This window comes from Bactrocera neohumeralis, chromosome 6 (genome assembly GCF_024586455.1).
Source record: "Bactrocera neohumeralis isolate Rockhampton chromosome 6, APGP_CSIRO_Bneo_wtdbg2-racon-allhic-juicebox.fasta_v2, whole genome shotgun sequence".
In the NCBI taxonomy this organism is placed as follows: Eukaryota; Metazoa; Arthropoda; class Insecta; order Diptera; family Tephritidae; genus Bactrocera; species Bactrocera neohumeralis.
In genome coordinates this window covers 2051899-2073736 of record NC_065923.1, presented here as the reverse complement: position 1 = coordinate 2073736, position 21838 = coordinate 2051899, and the positions used below count along the sequence as shown (strand labels likewise).

General features: G+C 35.6%; 1 protein-coding gene across 6 annotated transcripts in view; it reads right to left on the bottom strand.

Annotated features, from left to right (window-relative positions):
* The window catches only part of LOC126763353 (connectin), a 397643-nt gene that overhangs the window by 37766 nt on the left and 338039 nt on the right, over window positions 1–21838 (bottom strand). For 5 of the 6 annotated variants that reach the window (XM_050480755.1, XM_050480758.1, XM_050480759.1 and 2 more), the window contains 2 exons: window positions 8188–9355; window positions 4745–4961 (listed from right to left, as the gene is read on the bottom strand). In XM_050480755.1, the coding sequence (XP_050336712.1) occupies window positions 4745–4961; window positions 8188–9138 (1168 nt within the window). In that variant the 5' untranslated portion in view covers window positions 9139–9355. Of the gene's footprint in view, window positions 1–4744; window positions 4962–8187; window positions 9356–9668; window positions 9739–21838 lie in introns of those variants that run through there. The other variant, XM_050480761.1, reaches the window with a different exon arrangement.

The window sequence follows — 21838 nt, the reverse complement described above, 5'->3', positions numbered from 1 at the left end:
GCTCAATTAGTTAGTATGACAAATATAAGCGCCTTCATAGCTCTCCTCGTAAATATTTTCAGGGATTCTGAAGCAAAACAGAGAGAAATGTGCAAATGCGGCGTAAAAAGTTCAGAAATGCTCACTGATTTCAAACTAAGTGACGAATTTTCGAGACTCGAATGGACTTAGCTGGCATTCAGGAGTGTTTAGCTTTAAGTTGAAAACAAGTTGCTTTAAGGTCCAATAAGAATAATTAGTTTAAAAAATCGGATTTTGCTGTTCGAGTTTTATGTCTCTTGTGGCTAAGGATTAGATTACATAAAGCTAGCTTACATTCATCAAACGACGTACGGACTACAATCGATTTCCTCTTTTTGATCCAAATTCTCTACATTTGTATAACTGAAATTTTACCGTTGTTCTAGGACGATGTAATGCTCTATAGTAACGAGTTTGAAAAAAGTAAAATAAACTTAATCATCAAGAGCGGGGGCAAGGGAGATTGGCATTAAGAACTAATTCATCTAACAAAAAGATTATTATTATCTCCATATCTCTGAATAAAGAAAATACGATAATTTTTAAGGTATACTGTTACCAGAAAGTATTCCAGCAAATAATAGGAAGTGAATACTACAATTTTTGCATTGGAACAACAAAATTTGAAAACGACAAGGTCCTCTTATGTTACTTATAGGCTGAACTTGCCTTTTAAATTCCGTGTTCATATAATTTTTTAGAAGAATGTTTTTATGCTGAAAGCTAAGCAGATGCCTTTTGAGGAACTCTTTAAGGTAAAAAGTACCTCATATTAAATATTTTTGAAAATTAAAATGTTTTAGTCGTGGCTTAAACTGAAAATAAAAATTGCTTGTTTAGGTAGGATCACTTTGTGTGCGGAGCAAGTAAAACTTCAAGGACGCCAGCAAAAATAATTTAACTTTAATACCGACGGACAATCTAATGTCTATGTATATACAAAAGTTTTAAGAAAAGTAACACTGTTAATGTATTTGCAATGCATTTGCCGAACTAAATCATATAATCAAACCATTCCTTATGAAGGCGAATAAAACTGCAGAGCGAATGCGCTTGTCTCCGTCATTACCGAAATTATAGCGTATATAATATTTCTAAATTGTGGCATCATTCACTTATGGCGAAAAGCACTTCGTATAATGATAAATCGCTACAAAAACAAATGTATTTTGATTTCTAACTGTTTTCGGCGTGGTTATGCGCTGGTGTGTGCCTACATACATGCACACTTATGCGTGCATGAAGTATGAATAGGCATAATCAATGTGTGTAAGTGAATTAAAAACTTATGCGCAAGCATCTGGCAACGCACACCAGCACCACGAGCCATAAAAATAAAGTTAAACGAATGTTTTCAAGTAATTTTCAGTCATTTGGAGGCAATTTGCCGCCGCTTACCCATTAGCAAATGCAATTACAGCACCCAACAGCAAATATATTTAAATATGCATAAGAGTGCTTGTGTGTGAGTTTCATGCAATACGCTAATTTCATACACTACCAACACATACTCAATCAGCACAGCCTTCAAACACACACACACAAAGACCCAATTAACTGGCAACTGTGCGCTGTTATAAAATGCAAATGAATATGTATACCGTTATACACGTATGCATATGTGTATGAGTACCAGCGATTTATCAGTGTGCAAGCACACACACACATATTCATATATATTTTTGTATGTGTGTTGGTGCCTCTGTCGGGCTTTTTGCATGTGTAAATAAGTTACTAAATGGCTGCCATTAGCTTCAATTCAGTTTTGTAAAGCTTTCACAGCGTCGCCGGTATCGTGGTAGACCTCATTCTCGACAAGGCGAAACGGGTCCACGTTGCGGCTGGTCGAACGGTCGGCCGGCATTGACAAAACCGAAGTGCCGAAACAAAGCAAAAACCATTGAACTATTTTTCAACACTAAGGTGCTAATTAAGCAGAGTGTTAAAGGTTAAAGGGAGGCGAGGTGGAAGCGCCACTAAACACACACACACATACAAGTAGTTTTAGGACACTTTTCGCTTGAAGGCTAAGGGCGGGTGCGCGCCGCACGGATGAAAAATTGAAATACTTCGACAATTAGGCAGACAATTTAGCTACTACAAACACACCCAAGTGCCATACGCACACACAGATATAGATGTGCTAGCATGCAAGCTGGTGAGCCGTGTGTGCGCAGGTTCGTATGAATTCACATTTAATTTTATGAAAATTGCTTGGGGCCCATGTGTAGGCGCCAGACATGAATTTGGAAAATTACAAAACGTTTAGCAAAATTATTTCTATTCGTATGCATGTGTGTGTGTGTGTGTGCACGCGTATGTTGGCCTACTCTGACAATTTCAGTTGATTGGAAATTTTGTGTGAAAAGTGGCAGCTGCAAGCACCGGGTGCCTGCCACTGCCAGTAATTTGTTGCTACTCTTTGTGTGTGTAAATAAAATAAAATTTTAGGTGATTATTATTAATTCCCTTCAAATTCTCTATTAATATTCCAAACAGTCAATCAGCTGCATATGCAATCATAGTCAAATAAAAGTCACTGTTATAATATTTGCCATTTATCACCTTCGACACCTTCAACTGTGGCAAATTATAGTGGCAGCAAAGGACATTAACGAGTTAGATGTAACGATATGTTTGTTTGTATGCATGGTTGCATGTGGTTTACTGCCACATTTTTTTTTTTTTTTTTTTTTTTTTTGTTTTTGTTGGTTTCTAGTCTTTTCCCACTCACATTGGCACTGGCGGAGTTCAGCACTGGTCACTGCACCGTGCCACATGAAACTGCCGTAAGTGGAATGTGGCAAGCGGCAGGCGGCAGGCAGCAAATGTCAACGGAAATGCTCATTCTAGCAGTGACGATTTAACATTTCCTTAATGAGTGCAATTCTCGCCGTCACGTCGAACTAGTTCACATAAACGCCGAGCAACGAAGTGTTGAGATATGTGTAGCTATGTGAGAAAATTTTTTATGACCTCATAGTCACATATAGCATATATTATAGATACACACATACATAGACATGTTCTTGTTTAATATATTGTTTGGCAGATGCTTTTCAGGGTGCAGTGCAGGAAAATGCGAGCGTTACTAATAATATTTATTGTAATTTTAATAAAAACAAAAAAATATATTAACTTCGGAAATACCGAACTATAATACCCTTCAAAGATGCATTTCTTATGCACGAAAGGGTATAAAAAGCTCATAAGCTTCATTTTGATCGATCACTTTGTAAAGCATCTATAGCATGTATGATCCAATCTGAGCAATATGTCCGCATTTTATAGCTTTATTATAAAAGCACTTAATTTCGATCGCTTTCAGTCTATAATCATATTCTAGTGCACTTTAGAAGAGCTTTTTTAAAGCTTTCAGAACTCTTCCATTAGTAATTTTTCAAAGCTTTCTCAAAGCTTTCGCACTACTTTTGATAGCGCTAAGCCTAAAAAAATTATTTAAGAAGGGAAGGGTCTGTAACGAATATATTTTTTCAAAGCTATTTAAAAGCTTTCAAACCTATAAAACACTAGCTTTTTAAAAGATCTCAAAACCCTTACAATAATAAGTTAAGTCTTAAATATTTTCATAGCTTTCAAAAGCGTTGAGAACACTTTCAGTAGAGACCAAATCTTAATAATTTATTGAAGAAGCCAAAAGTGTTCAGCAAATAAATTTTTCGAAGTATTTTTTTTATAATCTTTCAAAACTCTTTTAATACTAATTAAACTCAGTTCAAAGCTTTTGAAAGCTTTACAACATCCATTAATTGAAAATCTATTTAGAAATCGAAAAATAATCAAAAAAATATATTTTCCAAAGCTTTTTAAGAGCGTCCAAAACTCTTTTAATAGGGATTAGGTAGGTAGGAGTGCAGCCTTATCGGGCTCAATTAGCACTTGATGTGCCATTTTGATAATAGGGATTAAATCTTAAAAGTCTAATTAAGATGCCAGAAATATTTAAAAAATATTAAAGTTAGAAATATCTTTGAAAATTGATATTAATAATGTTCTAGTCTAAGCCTAAAGTCTAATCTTTTAACCATGAAGTATTTAATTCCTAGTGACCTTAACAAGTTCATAGACTTACATATACTTTTTCAGCCGACTGATTTCTATAAAAAAGCGCTTGATTTGTTGGTTTTAATTTTAAAATAGTAAATATACATACATCACACCCACACACACACCCGCAATCTAGCTTACTCAGCTATTCTTTCAGTAACTGCAGAAACATTACCGTCGCTTTCGCATGCAAAACACGTAGGACAGTTGGCTGAAAAGAAATTTGCAAATAGCCGACATTCAAGCGTCGGTCATCACGGACACGTACTACAGTCGCGTGGAGGGAGAGCCTGGCCGACGACAAGTGAGTGTAATTAGCAAAGAACAGCGAATATAACACACACACATACATATCTACATGACGCAGCCATATCGACATTTTTACAAATGACACGTCAGCAGTTCGCCATAGGAACATACATATAGTATGCCCACACATACACACATACGCTTATTATAATGCAAATATTTGCGAACGTCGGCTTTAGTAACTGACTGTGCGATAATTTAATGGCAGAACTTGCGGATTGTTTGACCAAGAAGCAATGCGGACTGTCTGCTAGTTGACTGAAGGCATATAAAATATATGAAAGTATATCAGTATTTCCACGTCAAATATTAAACATTCACGTAACTTTCGTAGCGCTAAACTCACCTGACAGCAGCAGTTCACTTGTGCTGTTGACCAAATTATCCATAATTGGCTGGAATGTATAAAATGTCAAAGTCTCCAACTCGTTGCTCTGCACATTGATATTGAGAAGTGCGGGTGTGCCACGTAGTAGTCCGTTGTCGAGTTTCTTCAGCTTGTTATTGCGAAGATTCAGCGTTTTTAGCGTATTCAAGCCATCGAGAGCACGTTCCGAAATGCGCTGTAATTAAGCCAATTAAAGGGATTAAATAGACGTTTCTTTACACACAAGTTATCATCTGCGCAAACTAACTTACTAGACTAAAATGGGCTAATATTATCATAGCCGAATTTTATGAATGACAGGTAGAAAGTAGTATAAAATAGTATGTCATGTTTGTGCTAGATTTCAAGATTTGTACTAATATATTATGAAATTTAAAAAATATTTTCATGATGGATGAATATCAGCAAAATATACATATATAATGTAATAAATGTAAATTTAGTTAATTTTCATGGCGATACTATTACTGTCCTCTACCATATTATTCGCTTGAACAAGGTATTACATTCTTCACTCCTACTCATTGCTCTGTTTGGTCCGAAACTAGCTCTTTCGTTGTTGTATACAGCGAATATTTTTTGTTTTTCTTCAGACCTTCAAACATTGTTAGGCGCACACTTTTTGCACTTTTTTTTAGTTAAGACGCAAACCTTCAGTACGATTTCCAAACCCATTTGGTATTTATGATACACAAAATGACTTCTGAAAGATAATATATTAAAAAAACAAGTTTGCTCCGAAATTTGTAATTCCCAAACGGAAACGTTAGAAACCCTATAATGTATATATATAACTAAATGATTAACGTGAGGAGCAGTGTAAATTTAGCTAACTGCAAACCATTCCTTCAGTTTCATGCTTTCCAAGAAACTGCTTATTTGTCGGAATTGCCGATATCAGATCTATATGGCATATAGCTATCATACAAACTAAAACAGCGGAATAAAATGCTTGTATGGTAAGCTCTTTCATTTGACCAGGTATACTCATTAAATTTGGTATGGGTTATTGCTAAGAAAAAAGTCACTACAGTCACTAAGGCATGAGCTGCTATTTGTTAAGAGTATTATAGCTTCGGGGCAACCAAAGTTAACGTTTTTTATGGTTTTTTTCTCCTGCAAAAGCTATTTTTCGTCAATTCATAATATTTTAAGTTGAAAGCTTTCCTTTAAAAAGATTTTTTTTTTTAATTTTTGTGCTTCTTCAACAGTTATATTTCATATAGTTGCAATTAAATTTAATAAGCACTCAAAAAGGACTGAGCTTTCATAAAATAATTTTCGAGAGGAATTAAAATCACAGCTTTACGTTTATGATACTTAATTAATAAAGCATAAAAACTAATATTTTTCGGCAATAAAAAGTTACAGCCACTCCTCTTATTGCCTACGTACACCAGCATAAATGTGTATATTAGTGGCTTAATGCTTATATGTGTGAGAATATTGCTGCCCTTGAGTCCATGTGGCTTCCTAAACGGTTAGGTTGGCATGAAATTACTACTCACTTCAGCGCCATTTACGATCTTTGGCGCACACAAAGAGCACGTCTGCGAGTCATTAAATTATTTAATTGCTGGCCAAAAGTGTAAATTTTCGCCTTTTATTTCTGCTTTAATTCCAGCCAAACAAAGCTATTAAGTAACTTAATCACTCACTCGCTCGCGCTCACTCAGCTACTCAGCTACTGAGTATACCCATTACGGCCATTTTAGCATTCTATTCAAGTCTCTTTCAGCCGTTAAGGCATTTTTAATGTGAACTAATTATTTCCTGATTAGCTCTGGACATGAACTGACTCATTTATTCTTACCGGACATAGCCGTTAAAGTGTGCAAGTAGCGGAATGTTTGCGCCGAAAGTGATGTTCGCCGGTCTTTATTAACTGTCAGGTGGCATGTCTAACCCACATTAGCCGGCACATTTCTGCACCGAATACTCGTTATATATGTATACCTTTTTTTATATGTATTTTAGGGGAGTCCTTTTTTAGAGGCTTGTTGCTGCTGGCCTGAAGGGGCCACCTTAGCTTAGTAGGATAATTACTTTCGATCTATCTTCGGAATGATCAGAAAGCGAACGAATAATACTCTAATAGTTTTACTTCTTGCATAAGTTGTCAACAATTTTGAAATTAAGCTTTTAAGTACACTTATAATCCCATAATTCGATTGTCTTCAAATAAATATTTAATATACAAGTTTGACTTTATTAAAGGGAAACTAAAAATAAATATTATATTTATAAAATATTATTTAACCACAATGCTATAGGAGCATTAAGCAGCAGTGCAATTTAGTTGAAACAAAACTCGCCAGACAGACACTCTTGCAAAGTCTGGGTGCAACAGTGCGTATAAGTAACAAGAATTTGTACTTGACAAACGTTTTACGCTTGTGTGCAAGTGTGTGTGCGCACTTATGCTGCCACTTGACGTGCTTGATCCACTACTCTGCTGTGAAGTGTTAGAAAGCTACTGACACATATTTATGTGCGACGCTTTCAGTCGTGGTTGAGTTCGAAATTCGTATTCACTTGCGAGGGTACATATGACCGTATGCAAGAATATTCTTATTTATGATGGATATATGGATGTAAATTTGAGTGACTATAGAGAAGTGCAAGTTTTATATATTCAAGTGGAAAATTGTTATGCTAAAGAAAGAGCAGCACCTTGTTCTTATTGTATTTTCTAATCAAGTATACATATATTATACGATATATTTTGACCAATGCTCACTTCATAAATTTGGATTCCAGAACACTCAGTGATGATCACTGAAGTTTTCAAACACCAAAACTCGCAGAAACATCATAAATTTCAATGCTGATGAAGTCAGAATATTATTTCCTCTAGTTTACAAATGTTGAAATCACTCTCAAAAGTAATATATAATGAGTATATACTATAAACAAAGAACTATAAAATCTCTTGATTAATTATTTATTTTCCAAAGATTTTTAGAAGCTTTCAATGCTTTTTAAGAGCTTCTACATTTTTAAAGAGATTTTAAAACTTCTTAAGAGCTTTCAAAGCTTTTTAAAATTTTTTAAATCTTGAGTTCTTAAATAAATTAATAAATCTACAGCAGAAGGTGACAATTGTTCTTTAATTTAAGACCTTAGGAGAGGATAACTATTTCTGGTGTTAGCAGAAGTGATGCTTTAAATATTTAGCTAATTCAATCGTGTTGGACAAAGAATTTCAAATATTAGTTCCTTTGACAAATGGTAAAATTAGATTTTCTGTTATGACTCTGAAATATATTATAAAAGCGAGATAGCATATTTTGAGGTCAAAATCCGATTTTAGTTCAATTATTGAATAAATAGAACCTTAACTATTACATTTATGCCTACATCCTTTCAAATTATTTATATCGCATATTAGTGCAACTAACCTCAATCTTGTTGTCATCCAACTCCAATTCCGACAAGATCCACAACTCAGCAAACACAGTATCACCGATAAAATTGATGTTATTATTCGACAGCTTCAGCACGTTCAAATTACCCAGACCTTTGAAGATGTCGCTGGTCAGCACTGATATCTGATTATGTGCCAAATTCAAATACACCAAGTGTGGCATCTCCACAAAAAGGCTGTCATGCAAGTTAGAGATATTGTTGTTGTTTAAGAAAAGCTTCTCGCATTGTGGTAGGTTATGAAAAGCGTGGCGATCGATCTCAAATATCTGATTGTGCTCCAAATTCAACTCACGCAAGCGTATGTGATTAGCGAATGCGTCCTGAGCCAAAGCCGCTACATGATTATTGGTCAAGATGATACGCTCCAAATATGGTAGATTGGCAAAAGCATTGCTCTTCACCACATCCACCTGCGAGTACTCAATAATAATGGTGGTCAAATTCTTTAACGATTCAAACACTAGCGTTGGTATATAGTCCAGGCGACCATGATTTTGTATGACAAATTTCAATTCACGCAAGCGCTTCTGCTGAAAGAAACGCGTCCAGGTTGTATCGTTCTGTGGCAAGATATCTGAGAATACCCAACACTCCGCCTTTAGCACGGGCACGTGATTCTCGTCCGGTGTGCAGTAGCACATGAGCTTCATATCGCGACGGCGCACACAAAAGCCGGTCGTGTCCATGGGACCCGTATACGAACTGGTGGCCGAGGAAGGTATGCTCGCATAGTTGCTGTTCACACTGCCGCTGCTGGCGTAGTACGTGGACGAGGCGGAGGTGGAAGAGGCGGCTGAGAGGCGATCGCTGCGACGACGCCCTTCTTTGTCACGCGAGCGGGACGCTGCGGGCGCAATGAGGCAGGCAAAGCAGACGAGCACGATGGCGAGCAGTGTGCGCCGCTGACAGTTAGACGGCCACATTTTGCTGGTTTTTTGGGAGTTTGTTGGTTGGTGTTTGTGGTAAGAATGTGTAAATTTTTCGTCGAATGAGTGGAGATTGTTTGTTGGGTATAAGTTTCAGCTTAAGTTACGCTTTTGTGGGATTTTAGGTGGGTTGGTTGTTCAATTTATTGATCGGCTCTTCTTTTTAAAATGCGTTCGACAAATACGAAAAATCGTTTCAGCTCCTAATGTTAATCTGCAATTAGAACAAAGGAAAAAAAAATTATTGAGTTATTATTTATTAATATTTGAAAAAGCAGTATATACATGTCTGCCTGACCAATTATTATTATTTTGGCTAAATTTTTTTGGTTGCCCAGTAAACCGTTTTATTTAAGCAAAATAAATAGCAATAATTGCACAAAATATATAAAATTTCACGCAGTGGCAACCACTGATTGTTTGCATTACACTCTATTACCGCTAAAACTATTACATATAAATATGTAAGTATCTTTGCATATCTCACAAAATCAACCATAACGTTCAGCGCATAACACTTGACTTACAACACAGACAGTAACAACCAGTCGCGCTACCCTGTCCTCCACCCTCTCCAACATGAAGTGGGAACATCACACTATCAACTGACTGCTTTTCAACACCCTCAGTAGCCAATAAACCTTGCAATTTTATTTAAAATGCTTGCAATTGTATTTATTTGCAACATAACTTTTATTTATTTTATGTCGCCTGCTCGCAATGCAATGTAGTGCTGTAGCCGCCGAGCAGCGGCAAGAATACAACAACACAATCGCTGATTTCGCTTTGCTGCCCTAACTACAGTGGCATTGTGCCGCCGTGACGTTCATTTGGCTTCCTCCTGCCCTTCGCCCACTCCGTGACCCTTTGCACTTAACTTTGTCTGCTTTGTGCTCGGCATTTGTGTTCTTTTTTAAATTACTTAAAATTGTTTCCTTTTTCATAGATTTATGACACTCATAAATTATAACAACAGCACGAGTAACAGTGCAACAATAATGCCATTATGAGAAAGGAAAAAAGTAGAATTAGAGAAAAAGGCAAAACGCGTGGACAGAAAAAAATTATTTTACACAGCATCGAGTATTTTAAAATGCGAAAAATATTGAGTTTAAAAAATGAGATCTTGTGGAAATATATTTTGTTGATTTTTAATTGAAATATATTTTTTTAATAAAAATATGGTCGTAGAAATTAATTCTAATCTATTTTTATTTTAACTGATTTATCAATGTTTATTTCTATTCAGGTTCTAAAAACATACTGAATATAATTCTGATCACCTCCTAAAGATTTTTATCGAAATAAGACATTGGTAAGGGAGGAGAATAGAGTTAACAACGGGCCCGTAATAGACTGTGGAGAAGGGCCGGGTGTATACCTCAATGATCTTGACACCTGACTCTCTATTCGCCTACCAAATTCAGTTAGCATCTTCTAAGCGGAGTAACTAGTGACGGGATTTATAGTTATATTCAATATCCTGGCGACATTGGCTTTGTCGACGCCAAATATAAATGCCAGCATAGTCAAAAATGGCAGGAAGGCCTTAAGATCACTGGCAGGTCAACTCCACTTATCCATAATTTGGGTTCTCGATCGCTGGAACATTTTCGAGTTGGTCGCACTAGGAGCCTCTCTAGAAAAATGCGAGGCTGAGTTAATACCATTCGCTACAAATGTTCAAAAGAGAGCTTTATACGCTTTTTAACAAATAGTCTAGAACAACCAGCTACGTGATAACGAAGTAATTATGCCCCACGTATGACAAGATTAGGATTAAGGACTTATAGAATAGGTACATATGTATATGTATTGTTAAAGACAAACTGAAATGCACCTCTTCTGCATCTTCTTAAGGAATCTATTCTCTTAGAACTGAAGGAGGTTTTATAAAAAAAATATATTTATAAGAAAATTCTTAGTTTCCAGATACATTATTTTAATTTAGTTTTAGTTGTTTATTTAACTTTAATAATATCAAAGTCTTCTTACTATTTTTTGCCTTCAGTATATGCATTTTAACATACATACATATGCGATATTAAAAGGATCACAGCACACCAAGAAATATTTTCAATTCTTTGTACTTCAAAAGAATTCAAGAAAAGCTCGAAAAACAAAAGCTTTATTGAAGCCCAGAGATACACAATGCAAATATGACAACGAAATCCCACAATAATCTGTTATGCCTGCACATCTGTTTGTATGCGAGAAGAGCACATAAATAAAATATTAAAGACAGACAGCAAAACGACAAAAAGATATTGAAATGAAGCAGATTATTTGCATGCATGTGGGAGCATATGAGTTTACTGTTATATACTATATACAACTGCGTATAGGTGAGCAAGCAAACTGACAGATTGCATGTGCTTATAAGATATTTGATCTTATATTTTTGCTTTCACAATCATACGGGGTATATAAATCATATATGTATATGAATTCGCATTTTAAAACTGATTGCAAAAGTACTTCCTTTCGAACAGAAACTAGTCCAAAAGTTACTATTGAATGGACGTATCTTTCCACACTTGGAGCGAAAAAAATATTTATTATAGAGGTCTTTTGATTATAAGAGTATACATGGTATTGAAGCATTCAAGATTTTGCATATGTTGGTATGCATGCAGAAAATTATTCTACCTTTGACACCAAGAGACAAAAGCTTCAACAAAAAGGCATTGTAGCTTTATGACCCAAACAGAGCAGAGCTCCAGACTGTCAATATACATATTTGGTTGCTGCTTCCTATGAGTGCACTACTATTCAATTATATATATAGCATATATGTATATACTATATGTACAAATATTGTATATACTTACACATGTCTGTGTGGCAAGTTTCAGCAGTATTTTGCATTGTCTTACACATACCTTTGCATGTGAATGTATGTGCGGGCTTGTGTACGATTTGTTGGTGAGTTTGTTGTGCTCAGCATGACTTATGAAACTGCAGCGAAAAGCAATTTGTCTTTCTTCAATAATTTCGATTAAACTTTTGCACAACATAATGCCACACAATACAAAGTAAATATGCAGCCACATTGCTTAGTACACAAATGCTGCTAGAATGGGATGCAATCACACACGAGTGTCACACTATACTGTCGTCATAAAATTTTGCAAATCGATGTATGTATGTGTGCCGACGTTTTATGCTACACACTGGCAATACTTACGAACTATGCTCATAAACATTGAAAAGTGCTGAAAGAGTAACATACTTTCGTTCATGGTAGCGAAGTCAAAAGTCTAACACAATACATATGGAGAGATGAGTAATTGACGGGAGTTTACTTTCTTGTCCTCATGGTATGCATATATATGACAAATATGTATGTATATACAGATTCACTGCAAGTAATGTGTGCTTGCCACAGCGCGTGTGTTGTCGAAGAGTGGGTTGCAGCTTCTTAAATTGATTTTAGCGATTTTAATGAAGTCCAATATATTCTTTGCTTCTTGAGAGCGTTTGTTGCTCTCAAATAGTATTGTTTTTGTATTCAGTCACCTAGAAACAATATGCTATTGAGTTCGAAGTAGACATGTTATATTTTATTGAAAGAGGCTTATTATGAATATATGTATGTATAACTATGAACAAATATAAGATGGCGAAAATTACTCCAAAATAAAATATTTTAGGATCTTTGTTTATAGATGAAAATGAAGTTTTGTTTAATTTAAACGAAGATAGACGATAGTGGAAGAACAGCCTCAATACATTTGAGATGAGAATTCGAGATAACTTTATGATTTGCAAGTGAATATAAGCTCTTAAGTGTGTCTTCAAAATAATGTATTGTATAATCCCTTATATTCGAAATTCGAGCATTGACTCGGAATGAAATATATTTTTATTAAATACAATTTATATCCCTAGCGTAGAAAAAGTTGAAATTATTGATCATGAGTGAGTGAGCATCGATTTTACGAAATAAATAACAAAATTTCTTTTCCGGAAATTCTGAACATTCTTCTCTTAGCACATTATAATCACTTTTGCTTTCATTATTTCTTTTTGACCACTTCAATTTAAAGTAAAGTAACCCCCTTGTGGCTCGATTCGGTGCCTTCAGTGAGCTACCTATATCCAAACACTATTGCTGAAACTCAAAAATTACCAATTGCCTGTGGTCATGGTTAACTTTAGCAGTTTTACTTACACTTCTTTTAATAATTTTAAGTAAAAATCTTAGATTTACGGTCAAACATAGTGACAACTGCTTTTGGGACACTCGCTCTTAAAAATTTTACCGTACCTTCTCAACCTTCCCGCTGTAGTATATTTCTTTAAAATACTCATAAAGCATTATGGAAGGCATACACACAACAATTAGTTGGTTGATTGAGTTGGGCTAGAAATTGCCCTTGTCGCTACATACGACACAACTTTTAATACAATTTTGAGGCCAACTTCATTTTGAATATTCACTTCGTTGCTTAAACATGACTTCGGAAGTTGTTGCTTTACTTATTATATATGACGCGCTCTCTTCGACAGCCGAAATAAAATGGCGAAATCGTTTGAAATCGCACGACCAACCCAAACAAGATCCAACTAACACAACCAACTTGACAAAATATCAAAAAATTTTGATTTTCATCCAATCAGTTGGTACAACTCATACAACTGCCCCATATACGTAACAATCAGGTGTACAATTCGATGAAATTGGTACAATAATTGATGCGTGTATGCCTTCCATTAAAAGTGATGCTCTTCCTTCTACATTTTTCTTTTGCCTTAAGCTTTAAGATCGAATATCTTAATATACATCACACAGACGTGCACTTCCACATACACAGGCGAGAAAACAGCTTCATGCGCCCAAAAGCAAACAGCAAACATATTTGCGCTTGAGCTTGAAACGTTTAACATTCAATCATGGTCTTTACCAAGGATAAACGCAAAATTGTTGATGGCTTTGATTTCATTTATTGAAACTTCAAGGGAAATTGCTTTATTTATAAAAGCGACTTCCGATATGAAGGCCTAATACCATAGAAATACAACGAAAATCTTCTAAAGAGCAAAACCAGCATTACAAATTGCCTAAGCACATGAGCAAAACCTTTGTAAACACATACGCACACCCAAAATTGTATAGATTAGTGTAAGCGTCTGTTAGCGTGTGTGTGAGTGTGTGTGCGTAACCCGGAGCACCCGAAACATATGCAAGCATATCGAAACATTTTGCTGACAGGCACGCATATCCTGTTTGTCCATAAATATTTAGTGTGTACATATGTGTGAGACGCATGTGTGTATGTGTGCGTGTTGGCTTCTGCTTGAGTTTGGCACACTGTGGCGTATGAGTAATCTGCATGGAAATTGTTTTCAATTTTTGCCATTTGACAAATGGTGACACTTCCGCTGTGGCAAACCTTAAAGTGCGAACAGAGACAGCCCGACGGACGGACAGACTTGCTGACTGACTGCCTGACTAACGGTCTACTAGCAGAGAGTAGACAGTGAAACGAAATAGATGAAGGGATAGACATAACCGGCAGATGAACGGGTACCATACGCACACAAACCGATTTGCCAAACACTCTATCTGCATGTGTGTGTGCGCATGTGCATGTGTACTAAATGTATGCGATTGCCTGGAATGTTGTCAGGCGGACGGATTTCGCCAACAGTTACTGTCAGCAGTCAAAACAAAACCCAACAAAAAATGTAATAAAATAGATGACAAAACGCAACAACAGCAACAATAACAAAAACATGTCAGCAACATTAACCACAGTGTACTGTGGCAGCAGCTGTATATAGCCGCCACTGTAGATGCAACATCGCAGCTGTTGCTGTCTCCTGCCGCTGACGTAGTTGTTGTTGTGGGTGAAGCTTTTGACACATCAAAGCTGTGCGCAAACAGCACAGTTCATCATCTCTCCATCGCAACTGTTGTGCTGTGGCGCTTCTTGTTGTTGTCGTACGTACTCATGTAGTGTGCCATACACATGTAGCTGTGCTTGTATGGGTGCGCATGTGTGCGTTGCCGCCGCCGCTGATGAGTGTGCGATGACGATGATGATGTCGTTGATGGCTGGTCGGGATCTATGGTTGAGCTGCGCATGAAATAAAGCCAAGTGTGCATCATCATCAATCATAATGACACAGTCAGCCAGAGGAGCGGCGCACGCACACACATTTACGCATACGCATGTAACGGCGGTTTGCTGCTTTTTTGCTTGATTTTACGACGATTTGTTTTTTCCTTTCGACTTTTTCTCATTTTGTTGTTTTTGTAATTTATAAATATTGTACGCGCATTGAGTAAGTCTGCCAGCAGAACCCAGCCGCCGTGGGATTTATTTTGTCACGGCGTGTACGCACAGGTCGACAGTTAGTTGAGCTGTACGCACGCCGCCAAACACTGACGGTTAGACGTCATAGCTTACGAGGCAGCAGGCAGACTGACAGTCGTGACAGTTAGTTATGGCAGGCGATTTGTAATAAATCGCTGAGCTGTCATGCAATTCAATTCATTTCAATTCAACTGCTTCAACGGGCTTCTGCGCAAAAAAAATTACAACAACACGTTACAACAAAAATAAATTATGTTTATTTGACATTGAGTTCATTGCTTTGCTTATCAATTATTATTACTTTATATCTTTAATGTGAAGTTTGTGGCAATGAATTCCTATTCATTACTGAGTATTGTCCTAGTTGTAGTCGTATGATCCGGGGATGAGTAAGCTCGAATATTTAATTGTACCGTTAAATAATTTCTTCTTGCTTGAAACTAATTTACGATTTCCTTTTCTCTAAAAGAAAACCATATCATACGCTTTGAAAGGGACTATATTTGCAGCACTGGTAACACTCCAGAAATACATTCGGAATATTTTTACATAGAAATATACATACATATGTATGTATATACATATGTCGGAAGCTTTTGGTATTTGATATTTTAATCTTATCACTCTGTTATTCAATGAAAATAAAAATTTTGTTTTTAATCAAGATTTGCTAAGAAAAAATCTTCAGAATGGTTGCCACATATTAAGAAATATATATGTAATTTTTATATAACTTCAGAGTTTTTAGTTTTAACATAAATAAGATCTTTGCTCTTTTAAGGATTTATTAAAAAATTGTGAGAATAAATTTTTTTTTATGGTAACTCTATACCCTACATACACAGAAAAAATTATAAAATTAATTTTTAATTAAAGGAGTGTGAAATCCTTAAAATCAAAGGTTTGTGATATATTTCGTTCCACAAAATTTTGTGGATCACACTCGTGTTGCCACCAGTTTTGACTAATATAAAGGAAGAAAACTCCAAATGTTAAAAAAAATGTATAAGAATAATTTAAGATCCATGGACTGGAAGGACCTTAAGTTCAAGACCAAATTTTCTCTTCTGATTTATGTAAAAAAGGAACAACTTTTTGAATTAAATCGTTGTTTTCTCAAAAGTAGATCATTATCAACTTATGAGCCTTGAGGGAATATTTTTAACATTTTAGTAGCATCAATAGTTAATAAAAGCTTAAGGTGCGACCATGGTAATCGTGGTGGTCGCTATTGGTCATAGCCCAAAGGTATTTTGAAGCTTCCAATATATTTTCCAACTTGAAAAAGATTTTCATAAAATATAACACCCATTGGCTTTTTGGTTTGAATGCCTTAGGTGGCTGATTGTTAAGTCCTGAAGGTGCCGTTTCGTAAATTTGAAATCCTTTCAGTTACATCGTAAATTTTATAATAAATATTTTCTCTAATCAGAATTGTCAAAAATAATTCACATACTTATGTATGTATCTTCCATCGATATTTGACTTATTTTAAAAATTTCTTTATCAACAAGAGATCAACGAATAATGATTTATAACTGGCACAAGTCTCTTTGTGGCGAAAGTGGCAGAAATTCAATTCAAAGTATTTGTTTATTGGAGTTCTTAGTTGAAAAGTTATTTCTTGCTTACAACAAATAAGAAAATAAACTAAATCAAATGTGTATGTGTGCCCAGGTATGCCTGTGGCATCAGCGCATAATTCGATATTTCGCATAGGTCTCAGGTAAATCACTACCCCACCAACTGCTGTCAACTCCCGCACAGCCTGACAGCACACGCACACATAAGTACATGCGCACGAGCGATAGTGACAGCGCCGGCTGGCATCAGCTGCGGCACACTTTCAGATAAGCGAATTCATGGTGTTATACGAGCATACATACATAGTATATATTCACACAGTTGTCACTGCAAAAGTTGTTAACCCCTTCCAAGGCCTCTGTGCTTATCCCACCGCTTTTCATCGAGAGGATTCAGGTGCAAACTTCTCGACGCTGAGACAGTCAGATTGTATGAATATTTCAGCAGCAGATTTACTTAGAAAGCATATCTTATAAATATATGAGCACACACTCAGTATGTGTGTATGTGTGTGTGTAAACAACATTCAGTGAGCCAAAGTTTGTGCAGCATGCATCCACAGACACACTCGCATACAGACTTTAGTCAATTTGTATTTATTTACACCTTGTTGGCATGATTTGGTTGTTATTGTTTTTGGGAATGAAATATGTGCTTTTATTTTGTAGAAAATTGTTTGGCAAATATTTTTGCAATTTCCATAAATTCTGACAATGACAGCTGTAATATAAATAAATATACTTACACTTTAACAGTGGCACACAAGCTGACAAACACACACTCTTATTCTCATAAATCTGTATGTGTGATTATATTACTTACATACATATATGAATATAATGTACATTTGTATATGTGTTTGTGCACATTACCAAGGTGGCACGCTCAATACACACACTTATACTCACATACATGCAGACACAGGCGCTCAAGCGCCGAGTTACCATCCAGCTGGCTCGACTGAAGCGGCGTCTGGCGTATTGCCGTTTGAAGTTATGCAAAGACAGCAAAAAAAGTGAATTTAACAAAAGGTGCCTATAATGTAGCTGCTGTTATTGGCAGTCAAAGTTCTGCTTTTCGTTTTCATATTGTCAGGCTTGTGCATGTGACCTTTCGAAATTCCTCGCATATTTCTTGATAAAACAATTTCAGGCAGATGATACAGCCTGCACCTATGAATATAATAATGTAAGCAAAAACAACAACGGCAACAATAAAATTAAATATATGTCGCTACTCAAATGTATAGACAGCAAATGTCTGCAAACTTATTTATTTACTTGCGCACGCATACATAAATAAAATGCGCCTTCCTTGGGTGTGTGTGTATCCAAAACGAAACTTTATTACGTTGTGTAGTAAGTAAATAATAGCTACTCTTCATTTTGTCTGAAGTTTATAGACCGTTGCAAGAAATTTTTGAGTGCCTCGTGCGTGCGTTGCACCTTCTTGTCTGTGCCACTATTTGCTCGTGCTGCGAATATGGTGAAAGTGATATGCTCATACATATGTGTGGCTGTGCATGTATTAGTATTTGCTGTCGGCGTTTAAAATTTTTAATTAATTATTTCAGTTCACTTTTGTTTATATTTACCGGGCCTTGAGCTTGTCTATGGAATTCTTTTTCGTTAGGAAAAACTGTGACATTTAACTGGATATATCCAATTATACATACTTATGTATATTATATAATGCGCAATATTCTGGTTTAAGATATCACCATAACCTTTTTAATTAAGTGAATTATTCCAAATTTCTTGTATGCTTCATCAGCTTTTGATTATTGCGCCAAAATGTAGGCAACGATATGTCAGCATAAAATTAAAACACTGGTGGAAATTTTATACCTATTCAAAACATCGAAAATCTTTGAAACAGAAACTTGGATAGAGCATTCAATCAAGCGGAGAAAAAACTGGAATGCGAAATTTAATTTAAGTTTTCAGAAGTACCAAGAGTTAGCTTTAATAATAGGGTTTCTGGTTATTGTAAATATATCTTTAACATACATACATACTTATATTAAAAAATATTTAATTCTGATTAAAATAGTTTTTGAGAAAAAATTACTTTGGAAAAAAATAATATTAGCAATTTCCATTATTCGATTTACTGATATTTCTGTTAGTAAAAAATCACTATGTTCTTAACATATCGCATGTATTTTTAAAGGGTGTTTAAACAACTTTTTTAGCATTTAAAAAATCTATGAAAATTGTAAATAAAACGCAAAAATTTATTATCCAATATTTAGTTTATCGCCCATAAAGTACTAGTACATTTAAGCCAATTTTTTTATTTATTTAGTTTATCAAATGGCAAGCAAGTTTAATATCAAAAAATTCCACGGATCCAATTCTTGTGGATGTGTGGGTTTTGGCATTAAATTCGATAGCAAATGTACTATTTTTGAAAAAAAAAATCAGCTTTATCGGAAAGAATCGAGCAAGGTTTCATACCCTAAATATCCATCAAAATCATTCGAATGGAATTGCGAAAGATGGCGAGATCTCTTGCTGACTATTTTCAAGCACCATATACTCTTTGTTTTTAATATTTTCCTCAGTTGAAGAGGTCGAAGGTCGTCTAGAACGAGGCATGTCTTCAATGAACTCTCTACCATCTTCGAAAGATTTGTACCACTTTTAGGTTTGTATTTTTGATAAACCTGAATCACCATAAGCCTTTTCCAACATTCGCAAAGTTTCCGCATATAAAATTTGGTTAGAAATAACAAATTTGAGAACAATTCTTCGTTCGGTATTGTTATCAATTGTAAAATTCGCAACGCACTATTGAGGTGCACCGATTTAAGCATCTGTTTTAACACACTGGTTAACAGATCGCGTTCATATTTAGCAAAGTAATTAAGCACAGTCCTACCACCTTAGAAAAATACATTTTTTAGATATCATTTGTTCGGGGAAATATAAATACTAGTTTTTCTTTATCCTATTTCAGCAATAAAACTTTTGTTACTCTAAACAAACACCCTCTACAACTACCCGATTTAGCTATGTTTATACAAGGTCTGTCGCAAAAGAAACAGAACTTTTTAAATATAACTGTTTCTGGTTGCGCCACCTATTGGTGGGTATATGAAATAAAAAGTTTAATCTCTTTTTGACATTTCGTAAAAATTTTAAGACAATTGGATAACTACAATCGATGTTATCGATCAAAAAGTGACAGCAGCTTTTGGTCATCGGTCGTAAAATGCATTGTGAACAAAGACCAAATATTAAATTTTGTTTTAAACTTGGGAAAACGTTTACTGAAACATTTCAAATGATGAAAAAAGTTTATGGTGATCAGTGCCTATCCCGTAGTAATATGCATGAGTAGTTTAAGCGATTCCAAGAAGGTCGTGAGGACCTCTGTGACGACCAGAAGTCGTCGTCTTCAGAAGTCAAAAATAAAGGCAATGCTGATTTGTTTTTACGATTCCGAGGGTATTGTACTCCGATAGTTCGTCCCACCTGGCCAAACGATTAATGCTGTGTTTTACCTTGGTGTTATGAAGCGTATTTTGTCACGCATTCGTCATGCTCGATCACAATACCGTGAGGCAGAGTCCTGGCGCCTGTTGCACGATAATGCGCCGTGTCATCGGTCGACGCTTGTCACTGATTTTTTGACAAAAAACTCCATATTAACCATTAATCACTCACCCTACTCACCTGATCTGGCACCCTATGATTTTTACCTATTTGGAAAACTTCATTTGCCCATGAAAGGACACTGGTTTCAGGACATTTCAGCTATCCAAAAGGCGACGACCGATATTCTCAAGAGAATTCCGAAAAATGACCTTAAACACTCATTTGAAATGCTAATTGACCGGGCTAAACGCTGTATCGAAGCACAAGGAAACTACTTTGAATAAAAAAATATAACTTTTGAAAAATATTAATTTTTTGTTGTTTTTTTAACAGTCCTGTTTTTTTTGCGACAGACCTTGTACATATGTATGTATATATTTGCATGCACATAAATTTGCTTGTTAAACTAATTGCGTTGAATAGTTTTGTATACAAAACGTGAATTGTGTTGATGCACTCATTCGAAGCTATGGTTTTGATTGGAATAAATTAGCATAAAAAGAGGCATTGAGCGGAATAAGAAAAAATATCTTCGCTAAATTTTTCCGCTTTTTGCCGCGTTCATGCATAGAAATGTAAACACGCGTGTAAACTCCGGCGCCCGCATGCCATAGAGCGCACACCTACAAATAAATAAAAATACTTATGTTTTCAGATGTGTGACAGAATAGCATGAATCCCATGACTTCAAATCAGAATGTGCTTCTCGTACACGCATATTTACATACGTACATTTAGATGTAAATTTATACTTTTAATAACCATGCCAAATATACTGCAGTAACCATTAGAGATTCCCATACCAACAATGAAAGCATCTAAATATACTACGCACACACATATGTATACACCCATACACACATGTGCATACAAATAGTTGAAATGTTTGTTATTATGATGGTGGCGGAGATGTAGCGGCAGATCTGCAAAACTTTTATGGCTGGGGTGAATATATTATATTTTTTACTTCTAAGCATACATATGTATATTTAGACTACATGTATAATATTCTCTATAACATTGTATTTAGCGATGTGCATGTGTGTGTGTGTGAGTCGCTCCTGGCCTTCATATGACATTAACGTTATCAAGAGTAACCCACTTCGCTCATGACTGCCTCAAACACCGACACAGGCTCATACTTTATTTATTTATGCATGTAACGGTGAAGAGCAAAACTGTTATACA